The 19,946-nt window shown below is 29.8% G+C and overlaps 1 protein-coding gene and 1 long non-coding RNA gene across 12 annotated transcripts; both read left to right on the forward strand.

The window, feature by feature from the left end:
* Window positions 1-58: 58 nt before the first annotated feature.
* On the forward strand, window positions 59-8,004 carry LOC149520569 (uncharacterized). Of its 4 annotated transcripts, none has more exons than XR_016345730.1 (5): window positions 59-1,363; window positions 1,458-1,555; window positions 5,429-5,574; window positions 6,544-7,675; window positions 7,774-8,004. It is a non-coding gene; the product is annotated as an uncharacterized LOC149520569 (long non-coding RNA). The 4 variants fall into 4 exon arrangements; XR_016345724.1 differs by lacking the exon at window positions 5,429-5,574 and having other exon boundaries at window positions 74-1,363; window positions 6,544-6,708; window positions 7,613-7,675; XR_016345731.1 differs by lacking the exon at window positions 59-1,363 and having other exon boundaries at window positions 1,372-1,555.
* Window positions 8,005-11,610: 3,606 nt separating this feature from the next.
* LOC111312519 (branched-chain-amino-acid aminotransferase 2, chloroplastic-like) lies at window positions 11,611-15,290 on the forward strand. Of its 8 annotated transcripts, none has more exons than XM_089766680.1 (10): window positions 11,611-11,885; window positions 12,532-12,605; window positions 12,978-13,161; window positions 13,570-13,770; window positions 13,870-14,001; window positions 14,091-14,189; window positions 14,322-14,438; window positions 14,527-14,622; window positions 14,708-14,820; window positions 14,960-15,290. In XM_089766680.1, the coding sequence occupies exons 1-10, from the start codon at window positions 11,817-11,819 to the stop codon at window positions 15,072-15,074; spliced, it is 1,200 nt and encodes a 399-aa protein (XP_089622806.1). In that variant the 5' UTR covers window positions 11,611-11,816; the 3' UTR covers window positions 15,075-15,290. The 8 variants fall into 8 exon arrangements, with proteins under 8 accessions (XP_089622806.1, XP_089622809.1, XP_089622813.1 ...); XM_089766683.1 differs by having other exon boundaries at window positions 13,594-13,770; XM_089766672.1 differs by lacking the exon at window positions 11,611-11,885 and adding an exon at window positions 11,977-12,102.
* The last annotated feature ends 4,656 nt before the right edge of the window (window positions 15,291-19,946 follow it).

The raw sequence follows: 19,946 nt of genomic DNA on the forward strand, positions 1-19,946 counted from the left end.
CCAAGTCTTATTGTTAATAGGCTAGGTTTAGGCGTCTCTCGGGTCCTCAGCCCATATACGACCGCACACTGAAACGAAACGATAATCTCAATGTAGCCCTGGTTTTCGATATGATGAGACGGATACTAGTATAACAAGAAAAAAAAAAAGGTCGGTGGCTTTTATTCGATTCAATTCCTTTTAAAACAGGGCAACAAGGGAAAAGAATTAGGTTAGAAACAATTAAGCCAGTAGAGGAAAGAACACAGAGGAGGAACAAAGCAAGATGTGTTACGAAGTGAAGTGCTCAACATGCGGGAAAACAACATGGGGAGGCTGCGGAAGACATGTTCCGTCTGTCTATAAGCGTGTGGCTGAAGCCCAACGCTGCCAATGCCGTGACTGGCCTGGGGTCAACTCTTCTGCCGAAAATCCTCAACCTTCGAGTTCTTGTGCTATTTTGTAATAACTCCTTTTTGTTTTCCTATGTATGTCCGCCAGTTCTGATTTAGTATTTACTGCTTCGAATTGTTTCTATTATGATTGCTGCTATCAGATCGGTGTTATAATTGTTCCTGACTTTATTTTAATAATTGTTTCTGTGGGGGTTTTGGAAATCATTATGACAAGAAATAAACTTGTTATTAAGAATAAACTTTTAGGTCAACTAAATCTGGTTTAATCACAGTTGATCATCTGAATTTATCAACAAATTCTGGCAAGAAAAAATAAAACCCATTTTTGAATAAGAAATGATGCTTGATCCATGGAATCCACATAATATCACCCCGATGCTATGATTATTACTAATTCAGCCCAATGCTATCTTACTTAAAAAATGAAAATGAAGAATTGAAATAACAAATGAGGATATTTGTGAATAAGAAAGAGTTGATTCTTCCAACTTTTGCCAGCAAGAGGCTGTTCAATGGCGAAATGGATGATAAAGTTTTGCATGATGCCACTAGAATTGTAAGAAAAAGGACAGATAAAAGCCAAACAATATGATATTTTTCTTTCCTTTTTTTTTTCTTTTAATTTCTTCTATATATGGAACCTTTACAGAAAGAAAGGGAAAATATATATATATATATATATATATATATATATATATATATATATATATATATACAAGAACTTTGTTGATGGTGTCTAGTCTAAACTGTCCCAAGCGGGGGGAGAATTTTTCTAGCGAATAACGTAGGCATTGGACTCCTGACAAATCACACTAGATAATTGGACGATCAAAACTTGAAAAATCCTGGAATCCTCCTCCCAAGGAAACCCAAGAAAACAAAAAAAAGACAGCCTAGAAACAGAGATGCTCCTTATTCACCTCAGCTTTACCAATGCTATTATAGTGCAGTTCTCCTCTTCTCTCAAGGTATCCAGCTCTTTCTTTCCATATCGGTAATAACAACAAAACCAATTCATTTTACGTACCCTTTTAATTAAACGAACAGCTTGATTCTTTGCAGGTCCACCATCGACTTCGATTGGCTGCTGCATCTTCACAATATGGCTCGTTGTCTTTCTCTTCTTCATGGTTCCGAACTACTCCATCGGATGCTCATAGGTAAATTATAAGTCTTGTTCATTTCAATGATGATGTTTGATTTTGGTGGTTCTTTTTCTGGCTATTGTCTATTGTATTAAAACTTAGTAGTAATAAAATAGGTATTTATTTAAAGTAAAATATGATTGGTATTCTTGAAATTTTATGATTGATAAGATTGATAAAATATGATGGTTTTTTTTTTTTTTTTGGGTTCTGTTATGCAACTTATCAAGTCTTCACTTTTCTCTGGTGTCATTGCATTTCTAAAACCATAGGCCATTTGCTATTTTTAAGCCACGCATTCCTGTCCCAAAAATTTTGATTGTTATTTGTTATTGCCAAACAGGCTTTATATGCTAAGTCATTGAAATTTTTTACATTACAAGTTACAGAAACTCTGCATAAAGGTAAATATTTAAGTTCAAACTTTAATGTAAACTATACTAATTAAAATAGTTTTTGGACGTTCCGATCTATAATAATTCACCACGGTATGGATGCATTTGGTTTTTAATTTTCTCTGTGGAAGGATTGCTCGCATGTGAATTCATATTATCCTAATCTATTTCAAAAAGAATGTTTCTCTCATCACCGTTGCGTTCTATTGATTTTATTATATTTTATTCTGTATAAATTGCAAGATAATACAATCTCCACTCCAGTACTAACAGGCATAATTCTTACTGTGATTACTAAAAAAGAAGATATTGAAATTGCTTACAGCCAAGGTTTTCAATATTCAATTTGAAAATGGTAGTATCTCTAATTTAATTGTTACGGGACATGTTCCATATTGCTGTTGTATGAACATTTAATAATTTGTCCTTCCTCGTTTTTTTTTTTTTTTTTTTTTTATTTCTTTCCAAGGTGCTCTTTTAATTTGAAAATTCAATAATTTGCTGACTATAGTATTTTATATGTAAATTATTTTGATTAACTTAGGTTTTGTTTGATAGATGATTTTATTTTATGTTTTCTTTGTTCAAACTGTTTTTTTTTTCTTTTATTCCTATTTCAGTTGGTACTTTGAGTTTGTAATACTTTTCAATTTGTAGATGACTTCAGGCTATAACATATATATATATATACCAAAAGGAAGACTATGCTTACAATCTTATTGTTATAAATGAGCTTTTAATGCTGTATGCCTTTTTTTTTTAATTTAATGGCAATGGGGTCTTGAATTTTGTTAAGTGTATCATTTTTCGGATCATTCAAAGAGGTTTTTTATATTTGATTTAATGAATTTATAAAAAAAAATTATTTTTTTTTACAAATTTTCAATAAATTCAAATTTAGACAACACAAATAATACATTTTTTTATCACTTGAATTAATCATTCGTTGGTTGCTTTTCTTTGACCTAAGTTACAAAAATGTGATGATATGATTTGAAAAATAGGTTTAGATTTTATATATGTTCCTTTGTGTGTTGGGATGGCGATTCAAATTTCATAACAGATTTGATTGAGAATTTTTTAAAATTGATTAGATAGTATTCGACAAAATAAAAAACTTATAAATTTTTTGAATTTTACATATTTTTGATGAATGGTTTGATTAAGCATAATCAATTTTAAATGTGGATTTGTACGGGGAATTGCACAAAATTGGTACCTTTTTTTTTCCATTACAGTTTACTTAGTTCAAGTTCATTTAGATATTTGCTACTAAGAGTACATATTATTTCTGCAGGCCATTTATACATCAGTGGCAAAGCACTCTCGTTGTTGATCCTTCAAGCTATTGCATCATAACAGAGCCTTATTGATGTTCCATGCTACGATCACTAGGGGTGAATAGAAATCGGTTCAAACCGATTTAATCGACTGAAATTAATGAAATACGGTCATTTTGGTTTGGTTTGGTCGATTTTAGGTTGTAGTCGATTTTGAGATCGATTAAATTGGTTAAATCGGTTGGTTATAGGTTTTCAAAATTGATAATCGAATTAATCAATCTTATAATAACTAAAGGTAAATATGTAAATTCTCTTTAAAAAATCCTAAATTTAACTTACTTTTTCTAACCCACCCCACTTACGTCGTGCCCACTTTGTACTCTTTACTCCCCCTCAATCTGTTGCATCTTGCCGTGCCTTTTTTTTGCTCTTTGCAGTTTGCTCCCCCTCAGTCTCTTGCATCTTTGCCTCCCTCTTAGTCTCTTGCTCGACTGCTTCCCTCTTAATCTTTTACTCTTTTTAATTTGTTGCACAAGATCAGACAGTTGTAGAGATCAATCTTCCTTAGTAACCCAAGACACCATCGTAAGTTCCTAAATTCTGATAACCTTTATTTTTTCTTTTACCGTGATACTATAACAGTTACCAAGGATAAATTTCTTCTTGCTTCTTGAAGCTAGTGAGGAGTACGCAAAATCTTTTCATATATGTCTTTGTTTAGGGTTGTATTCTTTCTGTCTGGTCTAAGCTAAAGCATAAGAGGTGCCAACCTAAACCCCAACCCTAGGTTGTGCCCACGGTAATGAAATAGAAGCCCCATTTTTTTTGCTGGTGCTTTTTAGTACCTTTGGCAGAATGAAATAGAAGGCCTATTTTTTTTCCTGCGTTTTGACAGAATGTTTAAAGGTGCGAGAGGTTCTATCAGAGATGCTTTGGGGAAATGGTTTGTGGTTTTGTCTTTCAAGACTACAAGAAAAAGAGTATTTCTATCCTAATTCGTATTGAGGAATCGATCATATAGGTAGATCCTTAGAATTTTATCTTTTAATCCTTACTTACCTTATACGTAGATGCATCCTTAAAAAAGAAAGCTCGTGCTTTAGATTTCTTTGTTGACCTTTGGAAAGTTCAATCCTCATCCTATTTTATGGATACGAAAGCACAAGACTTGTGGGGGAGAATCCATCCACTATGCCAACCTCTGTTACTATCCTAAAAGGGAATAGATGGTTTGTACTATTCATTTCTACACTTTTTAGACCATTTCTTCTGTTTCTTTTTCTATTTAGTTTGTTAACAAACCCCAGGGTGTGCCCATGTTAATGAAATAAAAACCCCATTTTCTTTCCTGGGCTTTTCAGCACCTTTGGTAAACTTCAAATAGTCTCGACTTCCTTCATTGGTTTGGGTGTTCTTTTTTATTCTAAGTGAGATCTTTTAGGAATCATGGTTCCCAGTAGTGCTTGTTATCAAAGCATAAAATAAACTCTTGAAAAATACCGTACTCCTTTGATTCCCTAAAATATATTTTCATTTTTTCATACCTTTTTAATTTGGACATAATTTTAAAAAATTTACTTTTTATTTATATTTAAAATAATCATAATTTAAATTTAAATCATTGAAATTAATAATCTTTCATTTTTTTATAAATGAATTAAAATGTTGAATTTTTTTAGTGACATAAATGCAACTATCAGAATTCACAACAATTAATGATTAATGTAAAGCTTATGAATCATTTAAATCAAAATTCGAATGATTAAATATTATAATCCTTACAAATTACTAGTAACATCTAAAGACATTGAATTTTGAGTTGTCAATAATGGACATAATAAAGAGTTCCTAACTTATTATTTCCTACCTATATTTTTTGGCTTTAGACATTAAATACTGAGTTATCATAAAAGCTAAAACAAGCAACTAATTAATCTAAATTGTGTTAGATATTTAAATTAAAAGCTAAAAAAATTAGCCTAAACTATGCTAGATACTTAAAATGTTCGATGATAAAACAAGCAACTAATATATAGTTTGATCAACAGACTATTTCATTATTTGAATATCCAATGTGTTCAATAATTGTGTGACCACTATTTTATTATTGTTTCATTATTTGAATATAATTTTATTTTTATTTATTATTTTAATATAATATAATTATTTATTTTTTATTGTTTGATATAATTTGATTTTTTTTTTTAAAGATGTCCAATGAAGTGAATGATATGATTTTGGATTTTACACCTAATCAAACACAATTGGCCTCCAACTTCCTGCACATGATGAAGTAACAAAAAGTGAAACTGTGAATTTCAAAGTGATAAGACGAGCATCTAAGCCATGGTCAAAGGTATGGGACCACTTTACTAAATTTGTTAATGAGAAATGTAATCGTAAAGCTAGGTGTAATTATTATGACAGAGAATTTTTTGCTGATCCTAAAAAGAATGGAACCACTGCTTTAAAGCATTACTTGAATTCTTGTAAAAAGCTTCTTCATGTTAGTGGGGATAATGGTACTCAAACAGAATTAATGTTGCCATAAAGAGGAGTGAAATCTTTAGGCATTTGAAAATTTAATCAAGATGTTGTTAGAAAAGTTGTAGCTAAAATGATCATTCTAAAGAGTTGCCATTTAGATTTGTGGAGTCGAAAAGATTTAAGTATTGTATGTCAGTTGCATGTCCTAGATTTCGTGTACCATCACAATAGATAGTTGTTAGGGATTGCTATCAACTTTATATTGATGAAAAGACTCATTTAAAGCAATTCATGAAATCATTTTTTACAAGAGTATCTCTTACCACTGACACATGGACCTCATTACAAATGGTCAATTATATGTGTCTTACGACTGACTTCATAGACAAAGATTGAAAACTAAACAAAAAGATATTAAATTTTTATCTCATTTCTAGTCACAAAGGTGAAACTATTGGTAAGGTGATTGAAAAATGTTTGTGTGATTGGAGGATTGATAAGATTTTTACTGCTACAGTTGATAATGCTAGTTCTAATGATGTTGCAATTTCATATTTGAGGAAAAAATTTAACAATGCTGAAACTAGTATTTTGAGAGGCAAATATCTTTATTTGAGATGCACTGCACATATTGTTAATCTTATTATTTGTGATGGATTGAAGAAAATGAATGAAATAATTGCTTGTGTTAGAGGGGCAATAAGATATGTGAGACAATCACCTTCCAAGTTAACTAAGTTTAAAGAGTGTGTTGTGAATGAACATATTCAGAGTAAAAGTTTATTGTGTTTGGATGTTAACACTAGATGAAATTTTATTTATTTGATGTTGGATGCAGCTCAAAAGTTTGAAAGGGCATTTGATGCATTTGATGATATTGATCCTTATTATAGATGTGAGCTTTTAATCGAAAATGGGGTGCCCGATCAAAATGATTGGGCAATTGTTATGAAGTTTTACCTTTTCTTGCAACAATTTTATGATCTCATCGTGAAAGTTTCAGGTACTTGTTACGTCACATCTAATACTTTTTTGTATGATATATGTGATATTTATTCCACTTTGTGAGAATGACAATTAAATCTTGATGTTGAGTTGAATGCAATGACAAAGAGAATGAAAGATAAATATGATAAGTATTGATAAAATATAGAGAAAATGAATATGTTGGTTTATATTGCTTTTCGTCTTGATCCTTCAAAAAATTTCATTTTGTTGAATATTGCTTTATGAAAATGTATTCTTTTGATAAAACTTCATTGATGATTAAAAAAGTACAACAAGCAATAGAAGACTTGTTTAATGAATACAAAAGAATGTTAGAACCTTAGTCTGAGCAAGTTGGTAAAAGTAGTCAAGTGAGCCCAATGTCACAGCCCACTAATGATGAAAGTGAAAATGGAATGACAAAAAAGAAGGAAAACTTTAAGTCCAAGTACAAGAGGTATAAGATTGAACATGGTAAAGATGAACATAAATCAGAATTGGCTAAATATTTGAGTGAAGAGCCTGATGGTGATGATAGTGATGACTTTGATGTTTTAACTTGGTAAAAATTCAATAACCATAAGTTTCCTATCCTTTTCCATCTAGCTCATGATGTATTGGCAATTCCTATATCCACAGTTGCTTCCGAATTTGCTTTTAGCACTGGTGGTTATGTGCTTGATGCATATAGGAACTCTTTAACTTCTAAAATTGTGCAAGCCTTTATTTGTGCTCAAGATTGGTTACGTAGATTTTTTAATCTTGATTCATTTCAACCTGAAGATGATTGACATAGCTTGACAAACTGAATTTAGGTAATAATTTATTTATACCATAATTTATTTTTTAAAGATTATTATTTTTTATTTTTTTATTTGTTTAAAGCTTACTTTTGTTATTTTTTGCTTATATATTTTTAGATTTGTCAAAAATTACCTTAGATCCAGTAATTGATTAAGAAAAATGTGCATGGACCTTTTGAGGTAATTTCATTATTAATTTTTATGAATATTTGCATTTAAAAAATATTTATTGTATTCTTTGACAACTAATTAAAGTTTTGATCTCTTTGACATCTTAGGAAAAAATGAAGGATATGCACCAAAGTTATGAGGTTCATGTATGAAGAATGCTGTTAGAACTTGGAATGTCCTTTAATTAGCTTATTTTATGTTTTTTATGAACTTTTATATCCATCATTAGCTTGTTTTATGTTTTGTATGAGCTGTTAGCTCAATTTGCCAACTTAAAATGTCTTTTATGTTTTGCACCGAAGTTATGAGAAGTATATTTGCTTGATTTGCTTTTTTAAGTTGGTCTCTTGACTCTGGAAAACTTGTTTATGTGTTGAAATGACAATTATTATGTATTGATGGCTTTATTTGTTATTTGATATATGTTAGAATAATACTTTTTAAAACTTATTATTTAATTTATTTTGATTAAATAAGTTTGTTTGTTAGAGTACTTATTTGTCTTTTTTCTTGTAAAATATTGTAAAAATTATTAAATTCTTTAGTAATTTAGTTTGAATGGTATGTGAATTTGAGTTTTATTAGATTGAATTTATAGCTAAATATTTATTCAAAATAAGAGAAAAAATGGTGAAAAATTCGATTATTTAATCAAACTAACCGAATCGAATCGATTTTCGATTCGGTTAAATCAGTTAGTTAAAATTTTATCGGTTGGTTCGGTTACTAATAGAATAAAAATTGGTTAATTCAGTTATTAATTTTTTCAGACCGATCTGATCGACTACTCACCCCTAACGATCACAAATTAATATTAATGCTTGGTTAATACTCAATAATGCAAGATCAGTAAATAATCGTAGTATGCTGATAATGATTTCAATTTCCTGACTCTTGACCTGCTGTTAATTAGTTCTATGCAAGGTTATCAAAATTATATTAAAAATTATCAAAATTATATCAAATTTGTATCCAATATATGTTACCAAATTTGTTTTAATAGTTATCAAAATTATATTAAAATTTTATCAAAAGTTTCTAAAATTGTATTAAAGATTTATTATCATAATTATATCATATATTATCAAAATAATATCAAAGTTTATCAAAATTATATAACAATTTACCAAAAATTTATTAAAGATTATCAAACCTCTAATAAAAGATTTCTGCATCAAATAATGTCTAAAAAACTTATCTTAATTTGTAAATAAGAGGGGAGACAGAGAAAATGTTTTAAGTGTTGTTCTTCATTCATATTTTAAAATGATTTCTGACATTTTTATTTATAAAGAATTTTATCAAAAATTGTAACTCTTCAACTGTATTGTTTTGTTCGACTAATTTGTCTCATTAAGTTTGTATCTTTTGAAACTCAATAGGTTCCATTTGCAAATTTTACAATTACTAGAAATAAACCCGCACGTTGCTGAAGATTATATATATTTTTTATTTATAATAAATTTAATAAATCAGTAAGTATAATTTTGTTTATAATTTTTTAATGAATGCAATTGATCAATGAAAATTTATCAATTAATTTGTCTATAATGTGTTAATTGCATTCTCACATCTTATATAACAAATCCAAATCCATTGTTTTCAAATTTATCTGTTTAAACATAGTTAAGAAATACTAAAATAAATAATTAAAAAAAGGATAAAACCAAAAATGGAAAAAAAAAAAAGGACCAGAGCAAAAAGAAAAAAAGAAAAGAGAGCCAAATTATGGTATCATGTGGACACCAACATTTAAGGATGATAATGGATTAGGTTAAGACAGATTTTTTCTCACCTTGATCCCATTCGACTCAGACTCATACTTGACATCAGATTATTATTTATATATCTCAAAAAGGGTTGGGACGAGAGCACTCTAAATCTACCTTTGACTTGGCTCCATTAAAAAAAAATCTGTTACGATCTCGACTCGATCATAATTTTCAAAAGAAAAATCATCTTTATTAAATTGAGGTAGGTTGAAACTTATCAAATATTGATTATTTTATCATCCTTATCTCCAATAGCTTGTTTTCTTATAAAATTTATCCAATTAAAAAAATAAAAAAGACAAAAACTATAAAGAATAAAAGAAACAAAATAAGGATGCCACATAGACATTGTGCCACCCGAAAAACTTCATTGATAATTTATCTTTTCAAACATAATTAAAAATACTATAATAAACAATTAAAAATAATAAAAATAAAAATGCTAAAACTAAAAAATAAAAAGGGAAAAGCTAAAAGTAAAAACAAAAAAAAAAAAAAGAAATGAAGTCAAATAGAGGTGTCTCGTGGACCCTTCCATTTATAAATGACAACAGATCAAGTTAAGGTCGGTTTAAATTTATCCCGACATCAACCATAGTAATTCTATTAAATTTCTATTTTAACTCAATATTAGTTTTTTTTTTATATTTGTCTCCAACCCAAAACATATATGTGTAACATACATTCGATCTAACTTGATCTTAAATTAATTCAATAAATTTAATTTAATATAATGTATATAAAAATATATTTTTTAATATAAATAACATCTTAATTTTATATAAATGTATTATTTTTATAGAATTAAGGTATTAAAAACAAATTTATTAATGTAATACATATACAAATATACTTTTATATATGCTTTGGGTCAAAGCACTTGAAGCTCGTCTTTGACCCAACCAAGATTTAAAGACAAAATCACCTCACCTTATCGAATCTAGATATAGAAAAAGTTTTTATTAAATCAATCAAAATTAGTCGAAAATGAATTGTTTTATCATTTTTTTCTATATTGATAATTTTTTTTATAAAATTTATCTCATTAAAAAACTAAAAAAGAAAAAAAAACCAGATACGAAATGGCAACTCCATTAGTTACTTTCTTTTACAAAATTTAATTATAAATTTAACAAATAATAAAAAAAAAACTTGAAAAACATCAAATTCAAGTGCCACATTAATACTTTTATTGTTATTTTCTTCTCTCAAAGTAATCTAATTTTAAAAAAATAGTTAAATTTTTTTTAATCAATAATATCAAATGAATCTCATACAAAAATTTAAAAAAATCTCAAACATAATTAAGAAATATTAAAATAAACAATTAAAATTAATAAAATACAAAAAAATGCTAAAACTAAAAAAAAAGGGGAAAAACAAAAAAAGTACTTTTTAATCAATAATATCAAATGGACTAACCTTAAAATTTTAAAAAAAAGATTATTTATTAAATATGAAGAAAATAAAAGAAAAGAAAAGAAAAAAAGAAAACAATAAGAAAAAAAAAAGGAAAAAGGGAGAAACTACGCGTGGAAGATCTTAATGAGATCAAAATTTGTAAAATTAATATTATGAATGAATACAAATATTTTACAAAAAAAAAAAAAAACTCATTTAAAACGAAAACTTTCGAATTAATACAGATTCATATAGTCGTGGAATCATAAAAATTTTTATTAATATGTATACTAATTTTTTTTGTTTTCCTTTTGTAATTTTATGGGGTACTGCTAATAGCCCCCGTTGTATAAATAATAAATTCATCATTGTTTAACTGCAAGGTTTGGACCAAAGTAAATCCATATATATTGAATTGGAACAAGATTTTCGAACAATTTCTCAAATAAATTGCAATTCTTTCATTCCTCGATATTGATTTTTACATTTTTTAATTAAGCTCTAAATAGACTTTTAACCCTTGTTGAAAAAGTGATCGTCACCAACCCCAAATGGGTAGTCCAAATTTTGATAATATGACTTTATAATAATGTATATATATAGTATAATCTTTTTAATGTTACAATATGTATCAGATTGGGATATGCATGGATTCATCCATAGCCAACTTGGATTTTTTTTCCCTTTTTTTTATTGGTCAGGATTAAGGTGGATAATTCCGTGTAGAGATACTCTATTTATTTTTGGCGCTATGTTTTCTTTCTTTTTTTTGTACCGTTTCTTGTCCAAAAACGTTTCTCGGCTTACCTTAACAATTCTGCAATTATTTTTCCTTTGTTTCCAACTCCTTTTCATTCCTGAGAAATCTCTTTCAAAATTTTATCTGCGAGCTGTTTTACTCTGAAAATTTTCTTAAAGATCTCGATTGCGTTTTCTTTGTTCTTTGTTGTAAGACAATTGTAGAAGCAAAAGAAACAATGGTTCAGAGGAGTTCTTGCATACGCAACCTGGTTCAATCCTTACGGGCTGCTTCTTTTCCATCAAAGGTAAAGTAGCCCCTTTTCAATTTCATGTAAATCTTTAAAATTTTTGATTTTCGGATTCTTTAATAATAATGTGCAGTTGATCATTATCATTGTTACTGCTTTTGTTTGCATGAAAATTTGTTTGTTTCATTTTTCCTTCGGGAGTATATATTTGGTATATTCTTCTCTGCTCATCGGTGAATTTCGTGATCCCAATCTTCTTGTTTATTGGTTCAAGGTAGCGTTTTACGAGAAGAAATGGGTTTTTCTTGGTCTGTTTGCTCTTGTTTGTCTTTTGCTACTCATCAATGAACTCTACAATTATCCATGGATGCATTTGAGCTTCATCTTTTCAAGCCTTCAAGTGCATTCAAATAAGATTTGTAGTTTATGCCTTTACCAATAGTACTATTTAGTATAGTTTTCTTCTTTTATTTTTCAATAATTGAAACAGGGCAGCAATCACAGGCATAACCATTTTTGAGTTTGTATTTTGATAATGAAATATACCTAAAAGTTTTATTTCTTAAAGCCACTTGGTCTCACTCATTATTGGAACAGATACTGTTAGAATATGTCTTCCTGATATGTAACTGAGGCAAATAAAAATTCAAGGATGTTAGGATGAAAAAGTACAACTAATATGTTTTTTTATACATGTTTGTAGCTTGCAGATTATCGTCGTAGCTCATCTGAGGCTGCTGCTTCTCTGCGAGTAGCAACTCAACCATCTGCTTATGGGTAATTGCATGAAGCAGAGGATCTTTCGCTTCTGCTATAAAATTGTGCTAAAACACGGTTGCAAAGCTTGACAAATTTAATCAATAGTTTCTCACCCTTTGCTGGAATTCAATGGAGCTCACCATCTGAAAGTGATGGGCTGAAGATTAGTGTTGTTAAGATCACGACATCACGGTTTTGGATAATGATAGGGGTTTTTTTTTACATAAAAAAAAAAAAAAAGAAAAGGAATCTACGTATTATTGTCCTTTTTAAAAGTGATTGATATAATAGCACTAAGTTTTGTTTTTTTTATTCAAGATTAAGGTGATTAATGTTGAATAGGGTGAATTTTTTTACAATTTTTCTTAACTTTTTTTTTTTTACTGCAAGTGGTGGCGTCGGTGACAATGAGTACGCTGATGTGGATTGGGATAAACTTGGATTTGGTTTGACACCAGTTGATTACATGTACGTTATGAGATGTTCCAAAGACGAGAATTTTAAAGAAGGACGGCTCAGTCGTTATGGTAACATTGAATTAAGCCCTTCCGCAGGAGTCTTGAATTACGGACAGGCAAGCTGAACCTTCATTGTTCTTTTTCACCTAAAAAAATATTAATGGTGCCAAGTGAAACGATTACTAGTTCTTGTTTTGTTTAAAGGAAGAGATTTTGAAATCAGATTCACATTTCTCAACTTTATTAGCATGTAAAAAACGTGGAGTCAGACAATCAAAATGAAGAAACATGTAAAATATTTTTTGACTGTTATTGAGTTGGAGACCAGTGGTGCACTTAACTTTTTCAAGTACTCGAGTTAAAGATTTCGTTAAACACGCACTAATTTTTTCTTTTGGGACCTTTGTTACATGTTTAACACGCAAGAAATGACAAACCCTAATTTAAACTTTGACAAAGAGTCCAGATGAAGAGGATCAGAAAAGGTCACAAAGCCCTTACCTGTTGCCCTATTATTATTTTAGAATTCAGCTAAAAATTCTATCCAGGGCATATATGAAGGCACGAAAGCTAACAGGACAGAAGATGGGCGCATTCTTCTATTCCGTCCAGGGCAAAATGCAGCGAGGATGAGGCATGGGGCCGAAAGAATGTGCATGCCATCCCCTTCCATTGAACAATTTGTTGATGCAGTGAAAGAAACTGTATTCGCTAATAAACGTTGGGTAATTCCGTAATTGACAAAACTGTGCTTCTATCTTTCTAGTCTCCTGAAAATTAGCCTTCAGTTTCTTCTTCCAGCTTGATTCCATGATTTCGTGCAGATTCCTCCTGCAGGAAAAGGATCATTGTATGTTAGGCCTCTGCTTTTGGGGAGTGGACCTATATTAGGTTTGGCACCAGCCCCGGAGTATACATTTCTTATTTATGCTTCCCCTGTCCGCAACTATTTCAAGGTGGACTTCTTTTACAATTCTATTATTTGTGTTTCCAACTTTAGTTTCCTGTTAAAATCATACATATATTCTGTTCATCCTGGATTCAGGAGGGTACTGCACCTTTGAACTTGTATATTGACGAGGAATTTGTTCGAGCTTCTGCTGGAGGAGCAGGAGGCGTGAAGACAATCACAAACTACGCTCCAGTGAGTAACATTTCAATGTCAATATTGAATGTTTTATTTGTTGAGGTTATTTTCTCATTAATTTTGAGTTCTCTAATGATGGCTACTATATCCTATTGTAAATTTATTAAGCATTTATGCCTTTGTTAACAGGTTCTGAAGGCAATAGCCAGAGCGAAAAACAGAGGATTTTCTGATGTCCTGTACCTTGATGCCGCGAAAAGGAAATATCTGGAGGAGGTCTCATCTTGTAATATTTTCATTGTGAAGGTATTGTCAACTGGTATACGAAACTCCATCACATCCCAAGTCATGGGCTTGGGCCTCTTAAAAAATCACTTATTTGAACCTTTTACAGGGAAATCTTATTTCAACTCCTGCTACAAATGGAACAATTCTAGAAGGGGTAACTCGAAAAAGCATCCTTGAGATTGCTAGGGATCATGGTTACCAGGTGACACTTTGATATTTCCAATCTCCAATTTCGAATATTGCAATAAGACAGAGGGATTTTTAATACAAGACTAATATACTGTTAGGTTGAGGAACGGGCAATTCCAGTCGATGACTTGGTTGATGCTGATGAAGTTTTTTGCACGGGAACAGCTGTTGGAGTTGCTCCAGTCGGTAGCATTACACATCAGAACAGAAGGTTAACAACTGATAGAATTGAACAAATGTTTCCATTAAAAAAGGATGGAGAGAAAGCTTATGACCCATAAGAAAACAGAAAATCACTGTTAATCTTAGTTGACCCTACATTAACCCGCGTAATTTATGTATATTTGCAGAATTGAATTCAAATCAGAGGGTAGCTTGGTCTGCCAAGAACTGTACTCAACACTCGTGGGACTGCAAACTGGTCGCATTGAGGATAAAAAAGGATGGACTGTCGAGATCTATTAAGCTCTTGAACGCTTACAATACCGTCTATATAATTTGCTGTATTATCCTATATGAACGGTGTGTAAATTCCTATCCCATTTCCCATTGCGGTGTTTATGAGTATAGGAATAGTACTCCATATAAAGTGCCAATAAATGCAATGGCCAGCAAAAGAAAACTGGCAACTGATGCTTTTTTCCGATTTACATCTAATAGAAAAGTTTGGTTTGGCTTCAATTATGTAGTGATTTGTTTGTGAATAACATGAAAATATAACTGTAGGACAATAAGATGGATTAATAATTTTTTTATGAATTTCTATAGTTGAAAAGAAAACAGCAATGGATCCTAAGATATATACGTTATGTACTTGATAAAATCTCAATTTAGCCAGCTCTTTGCTTTATTAAGTATCATTCCTAAAATCTTAGACTGGGAGCAAGGAGCACTACATGGTAAAAAAGAGAACCTTGGCATAAAAAAAACAAAAAGGATAAAAGAAAAAAAAAAAAACAAAAAGGAGTTATGCATTGAAGAGGGACTAACATGATTTGTTGAATGTCATTACTCGTTAAACAACAATGGCATAGAGAAAATTTCACATACCGAGTTCCATTATGTTACTTATTTATCTCAATTTTGATGAAAACCAAAACAGAGGTTAGCATCATTACTCCACAGTTTACTGCCAAAATCTTTGATGCAAGATTCATCCGATTAACTTTTCTCCTCTCAGTCACATCATGTAGTTTAATGATTGAAAAAATTCCCAGAAACAGATTCTTCTTGATGATAAATGCATTGCAGCTTGCATTATCGGAATTTGGGCTGCAAAATGTAAAAGCTGTATCTGCTATAATTCAGTTAAGCTGCTTTATATATTCTTGAAGTGATTAAATGCTTTGCATGGACTTAATTCCTTTTAAATAAATTTGATAATTTAAAATATGATACGAAAATACGATATAAATATAATATAAAAATAAAATACGAAATAACATAATTTAAAATTATAATAATAATTATATATAAATTTAATAAAATAAAAATTATATTTTATATTTTTATGTTAACATGAATTATAATATATAATTTTTATATAAAATATAATATAAATATATAAATATATAAATTTTAATATTTTATATTATACAAGTATATGAATTGCTAAATTTATTTTCAAGTTGATAATTGTGACCTTAAGCCCACGGTCGGTATGCAGGTGATAGGTATTTTCTATGTGCTTGGGCCTTACCAAGTAGGCTGACCTTGGCCCTAAACTCCTAGAACAGTATTTACAGTCGGTTTGTGAACAATTGAGTTTCAGACGCGGTTGGACCGAAAGAAAAATATCAAATTTGTTTAATGGACATTTACTTTTGATTCTTCTACTATTTTTTGGGCTACATTTATTTCATATTATACTTTCATATATAATTTTCACTTATGGCAAGCTGAACAGAAGAGATAAGAACTTCACTATTGATGCTGGAGAAAGTAAATACTTGAAAAGAATCATGTTCTTTTAGTATGTTCATATGTCCACTTTCTCTGTTCCTATCACTCGATTGATTGAAATTTGAAGCTGAAACTATTACAACTTCCCATCAAATTAGGTCATGCATCATCAATTACAAAAAATAAAAGAAGAGATAAATTAAATACATAATGTATATCTATATAAATAATTCCTCTTGAAACGTGGGGAAAAGGTGTCCATATGTATTAGTCATTGCAAACTCTGAACCAATGCACTTTCTCTACGATAAAAAAGTCATCTGATGCATGTATTTATTCTCAGTTAGGCATTAAATGGTAGATTGAATCAGCAAAGTAGAGAGATGGAATTATATATAGCTGTGAAAAATAGACCATTGATGAACAAATGCAGGTCAAAACTTCTGTTCTGTCCAGAAATCTATATGTAATTTTCTACATCGTTTGACATAGATTCGTGTCTTTTCTATAGATTTTTTTTCTTTGGAGAGTAAACTTTTATGGTCCCTTTCATCGATTGGAAGCCACAAGTTAATTTAGCATGATTCTCGTTCACTTGCTTGTCTTATTACTTTTGGGATTTTCTTCCACCTGGCATGTTTTTGCTTCTTGATGTCTTTGTCGCCAATGTAACCTTTACATAGCCAGTTTTGATCGTTGAAATAGTAGACTGATCGTCGTTAAAAGCAGCCTTTTTAAGTACGGATACATTATCTATGGAGAAGGCTAATGCACCACCTAGTAGCATCGTCTGTGTTTAGTCAATTAGGCTCCATTTGGAATGAATCGTTCTCACTGTTCAGTGCGTTTAAACATTTTTTTGGTGCAATCGTATCGTGCTTTGATATTTGGATAATAATGGCACGATTTGATTAGTCCTACCTGACTTCAGTGAAAAAGCAGAACCCTACTTATGGGTTCGGTGGATGGTTGTTCACCACATCATATTTTTAACATTTTTAACATTCTTGTCTTTTTGGTTTTTGTTTTTTAATTAGTTAAGTATTAAATAATTTTTTAATTTAATAAAATAAATAAATTTTATTATATAATAAATTAATAATTGGATATTATTAATTAAATAAATTTTATCTCCAATTTTTTATTTGGAATAAAATAATTTTAGTGATTTTTAACTATTTTTTAATTTTACAAATATAAAAATATACTATAAATTTTATTATATAAATTTTCATTAATATTTTTAATGGTCATATTTTTCACTACATTTTATCTCTCCATTACAATTACTTTTGTATCTAAATACATTTTTTATTATCAATTTTAATCTTATAATTATAATAATCAATTTCATTATTATAGCAATTAATCTCATATTTATCATTATTTTTAATTTGATCAAAATTAATCTTACCGTTTATCCTTTAACCACCTTACTTTTGTACTCTTAGAATAGTTTTATGCGCGTCAAATCCCTAAAATATTGTTTGAAGAAATCCCACAATTTTACTTGAAACATTGTATAATGTGAAGTTGGAAAAAAAAAAAAAAAAAGAATCTGTGGACAGAAGATGTAGAACAGCTCGTGTTCATTCTGTCTGCGCATCATTTGTATAAAATTTTTACTTTTTGTGGCTGTCAAACAGGGAAAAGAGAATAGAGCCTGGAGAAGAAAGTTGGCTTTAGCTGTACTGAGGAACATGATTGTCAAAGGGAAAATTGATTTTTCCAAGTTGTAGGTCCATTCAAGCTTGGAAATGTGCAAGAAAGAGAAGGTTAATGGTGACCTACTAAATTGACCTTGTCCATGCATGTGCACATTTTGGAAATTAAACCTCTTTTTTCCTTGTTACTTTGTAATAGATTATTCTTTACTCTTTTTGGTGGGATTGCATTTTGCAATTTTCTATAACATCTGATTTTTTCTTACAGGCAATATATTCTCGTGTTTCTTGTCCTTAATAATTCAACATATAATAATGAGGGTTTTATTTAATTCCATTCTTTCACGCAATCCAAACCAAATGAATTATATACAGCAAAATGTATACTATTAAGATATTTTCATTAGATTTTTGCTCACTTTTAGAGCATTTATACATATTATTATCTCTTTATTAAGTAGGTGCTTTTAGGAGAAAAGAGAAAGGCTTGTTAAGTGGCAAGTCTCAGTGCGGTAGGACGAAAATATTGTTTGGCTCCATAAGCCATTACACCGTCACTGAACAGGTCCTTTTACAATGGGAAAATTTCCACTATTATGATATATATATATATATATATAGCTTATCAATTGGGAAGAAAAAGGATTAGAAGGTGAGTGTAGTGAACTAGTGAAGTGCTTAAACAATGTTGATGTTTTTCCTTTTTTGGCTTTGTTCAAAGAAGGAAAGAGAAAAAGAAAAACATGAAGTTTAATAGATTAAGCTTTGTCATCTCTCGAGGAATTAAACAAAAGTCATCAATTAAAAAGATAACATAAAGGAAGATACATATTTCTTAAGATTTTATGGGGACATTAATGGTGATAAAGTCCCTTTGAAATGAAGACATATAACAGATCATGCATTTGAAAGCCCTCTCTTCTTTTATATGTTTGTTCAATATATGGTGAAAGTGGGGCATTGTCTCTTGTTGAGGCGTTGCGCTCACCAAGGATGCAGGCATTCAGTCTAGTTTTGAGGTGAAATTAAACACAGCATATCACAAAAAAGTTGGTGACCTACCAAGAAGAAGGAGGAAAAGTTCCTTTTTATCCATTCAATATCCCACTTTCTAGAATTTTGCTACTTTTCTCGTAGCATTGGATTATATCATTATATATATATATATATATATACCCATCATCAGATAGACGGATTTGACCTTTGTTTCTATATTTCAACGCTTCATTTCACCCGTTCCTCTATATGATTTTGAATTCTCATTTGATGCATGATTTTGCTCATTTATCTGTCTTCATTACTTTTTGCATTAGCAATGTACCCATGGAAGTTTTCCTTCTCGGAAACAAGAGTCGTAAAAGCTCAAAAACCTTTTACTAATGTTACATTTGTTATACATGGTCTCTTATTTTTGTGAGAATAATTATAATTTTAACATATTCATTATCTATGATTATTGGTGTATTTATTAATCATATTGTACTTATCAGTGGCTTAAATGATCATATCATTTGAAAAGGAACTCTTTTCGACTTTGCAATGTTATGATGATCAAAGTTTTTTTTTTCTTTCTTTAAGAAGAAAAAAAAAGCATTAATTCCTAAACCATTATGATCTATAATTATTGTTATAAAAAGATGAAATGATATGTTATTATGTGGAGAAAATCCATCGAAAGTGTTGCAGCAATTTTTTTATGAAGCACTTTATCTTAATGCATGATTAGTGCATAAATGCTATATACATTGTCCATACATTTGCATATTATTAA

This window comes from Durio zibethinus, chromosome 1 (genome assembly GCF_047325235.1).
Source record: "Durio zibethinus cultivar Kanyao isolate XHJ-2024 chromosome 1, ASM4732523v1, whole genome shotgun sequence".
NCBI lineage: Eukaryota > Viridiplantae > Streptophyta > Magnoliopsida > Malvales > Malvaceae > Durio > Durio zibethinus.

Excerpts from the sequence above, each read along its gene's own strand:
- LOC111312519 (XM_089766672.1), top strand. The coding sequence starts at position 11,995 with ATGAAAATTTGTTTGTTTCATTTTTCCTTCGGGAGTATATATTTGGTA. Across the intron at positions 14,002-14,090 it reads CTGTCCGCAACTATTTCAAG|GAGGGTACTGCACCTTTGAA; the intron begins GTGGACTTCTTT and ends TCCTGGATTCAG. Across the intron at positions 14,821-14,959 it reads ATTACACATCAGAACAGAAG|AATTGAATTCAAATCAGAGG; the intron begins GTTAACAACTGA and ends GTATATTTGCAG.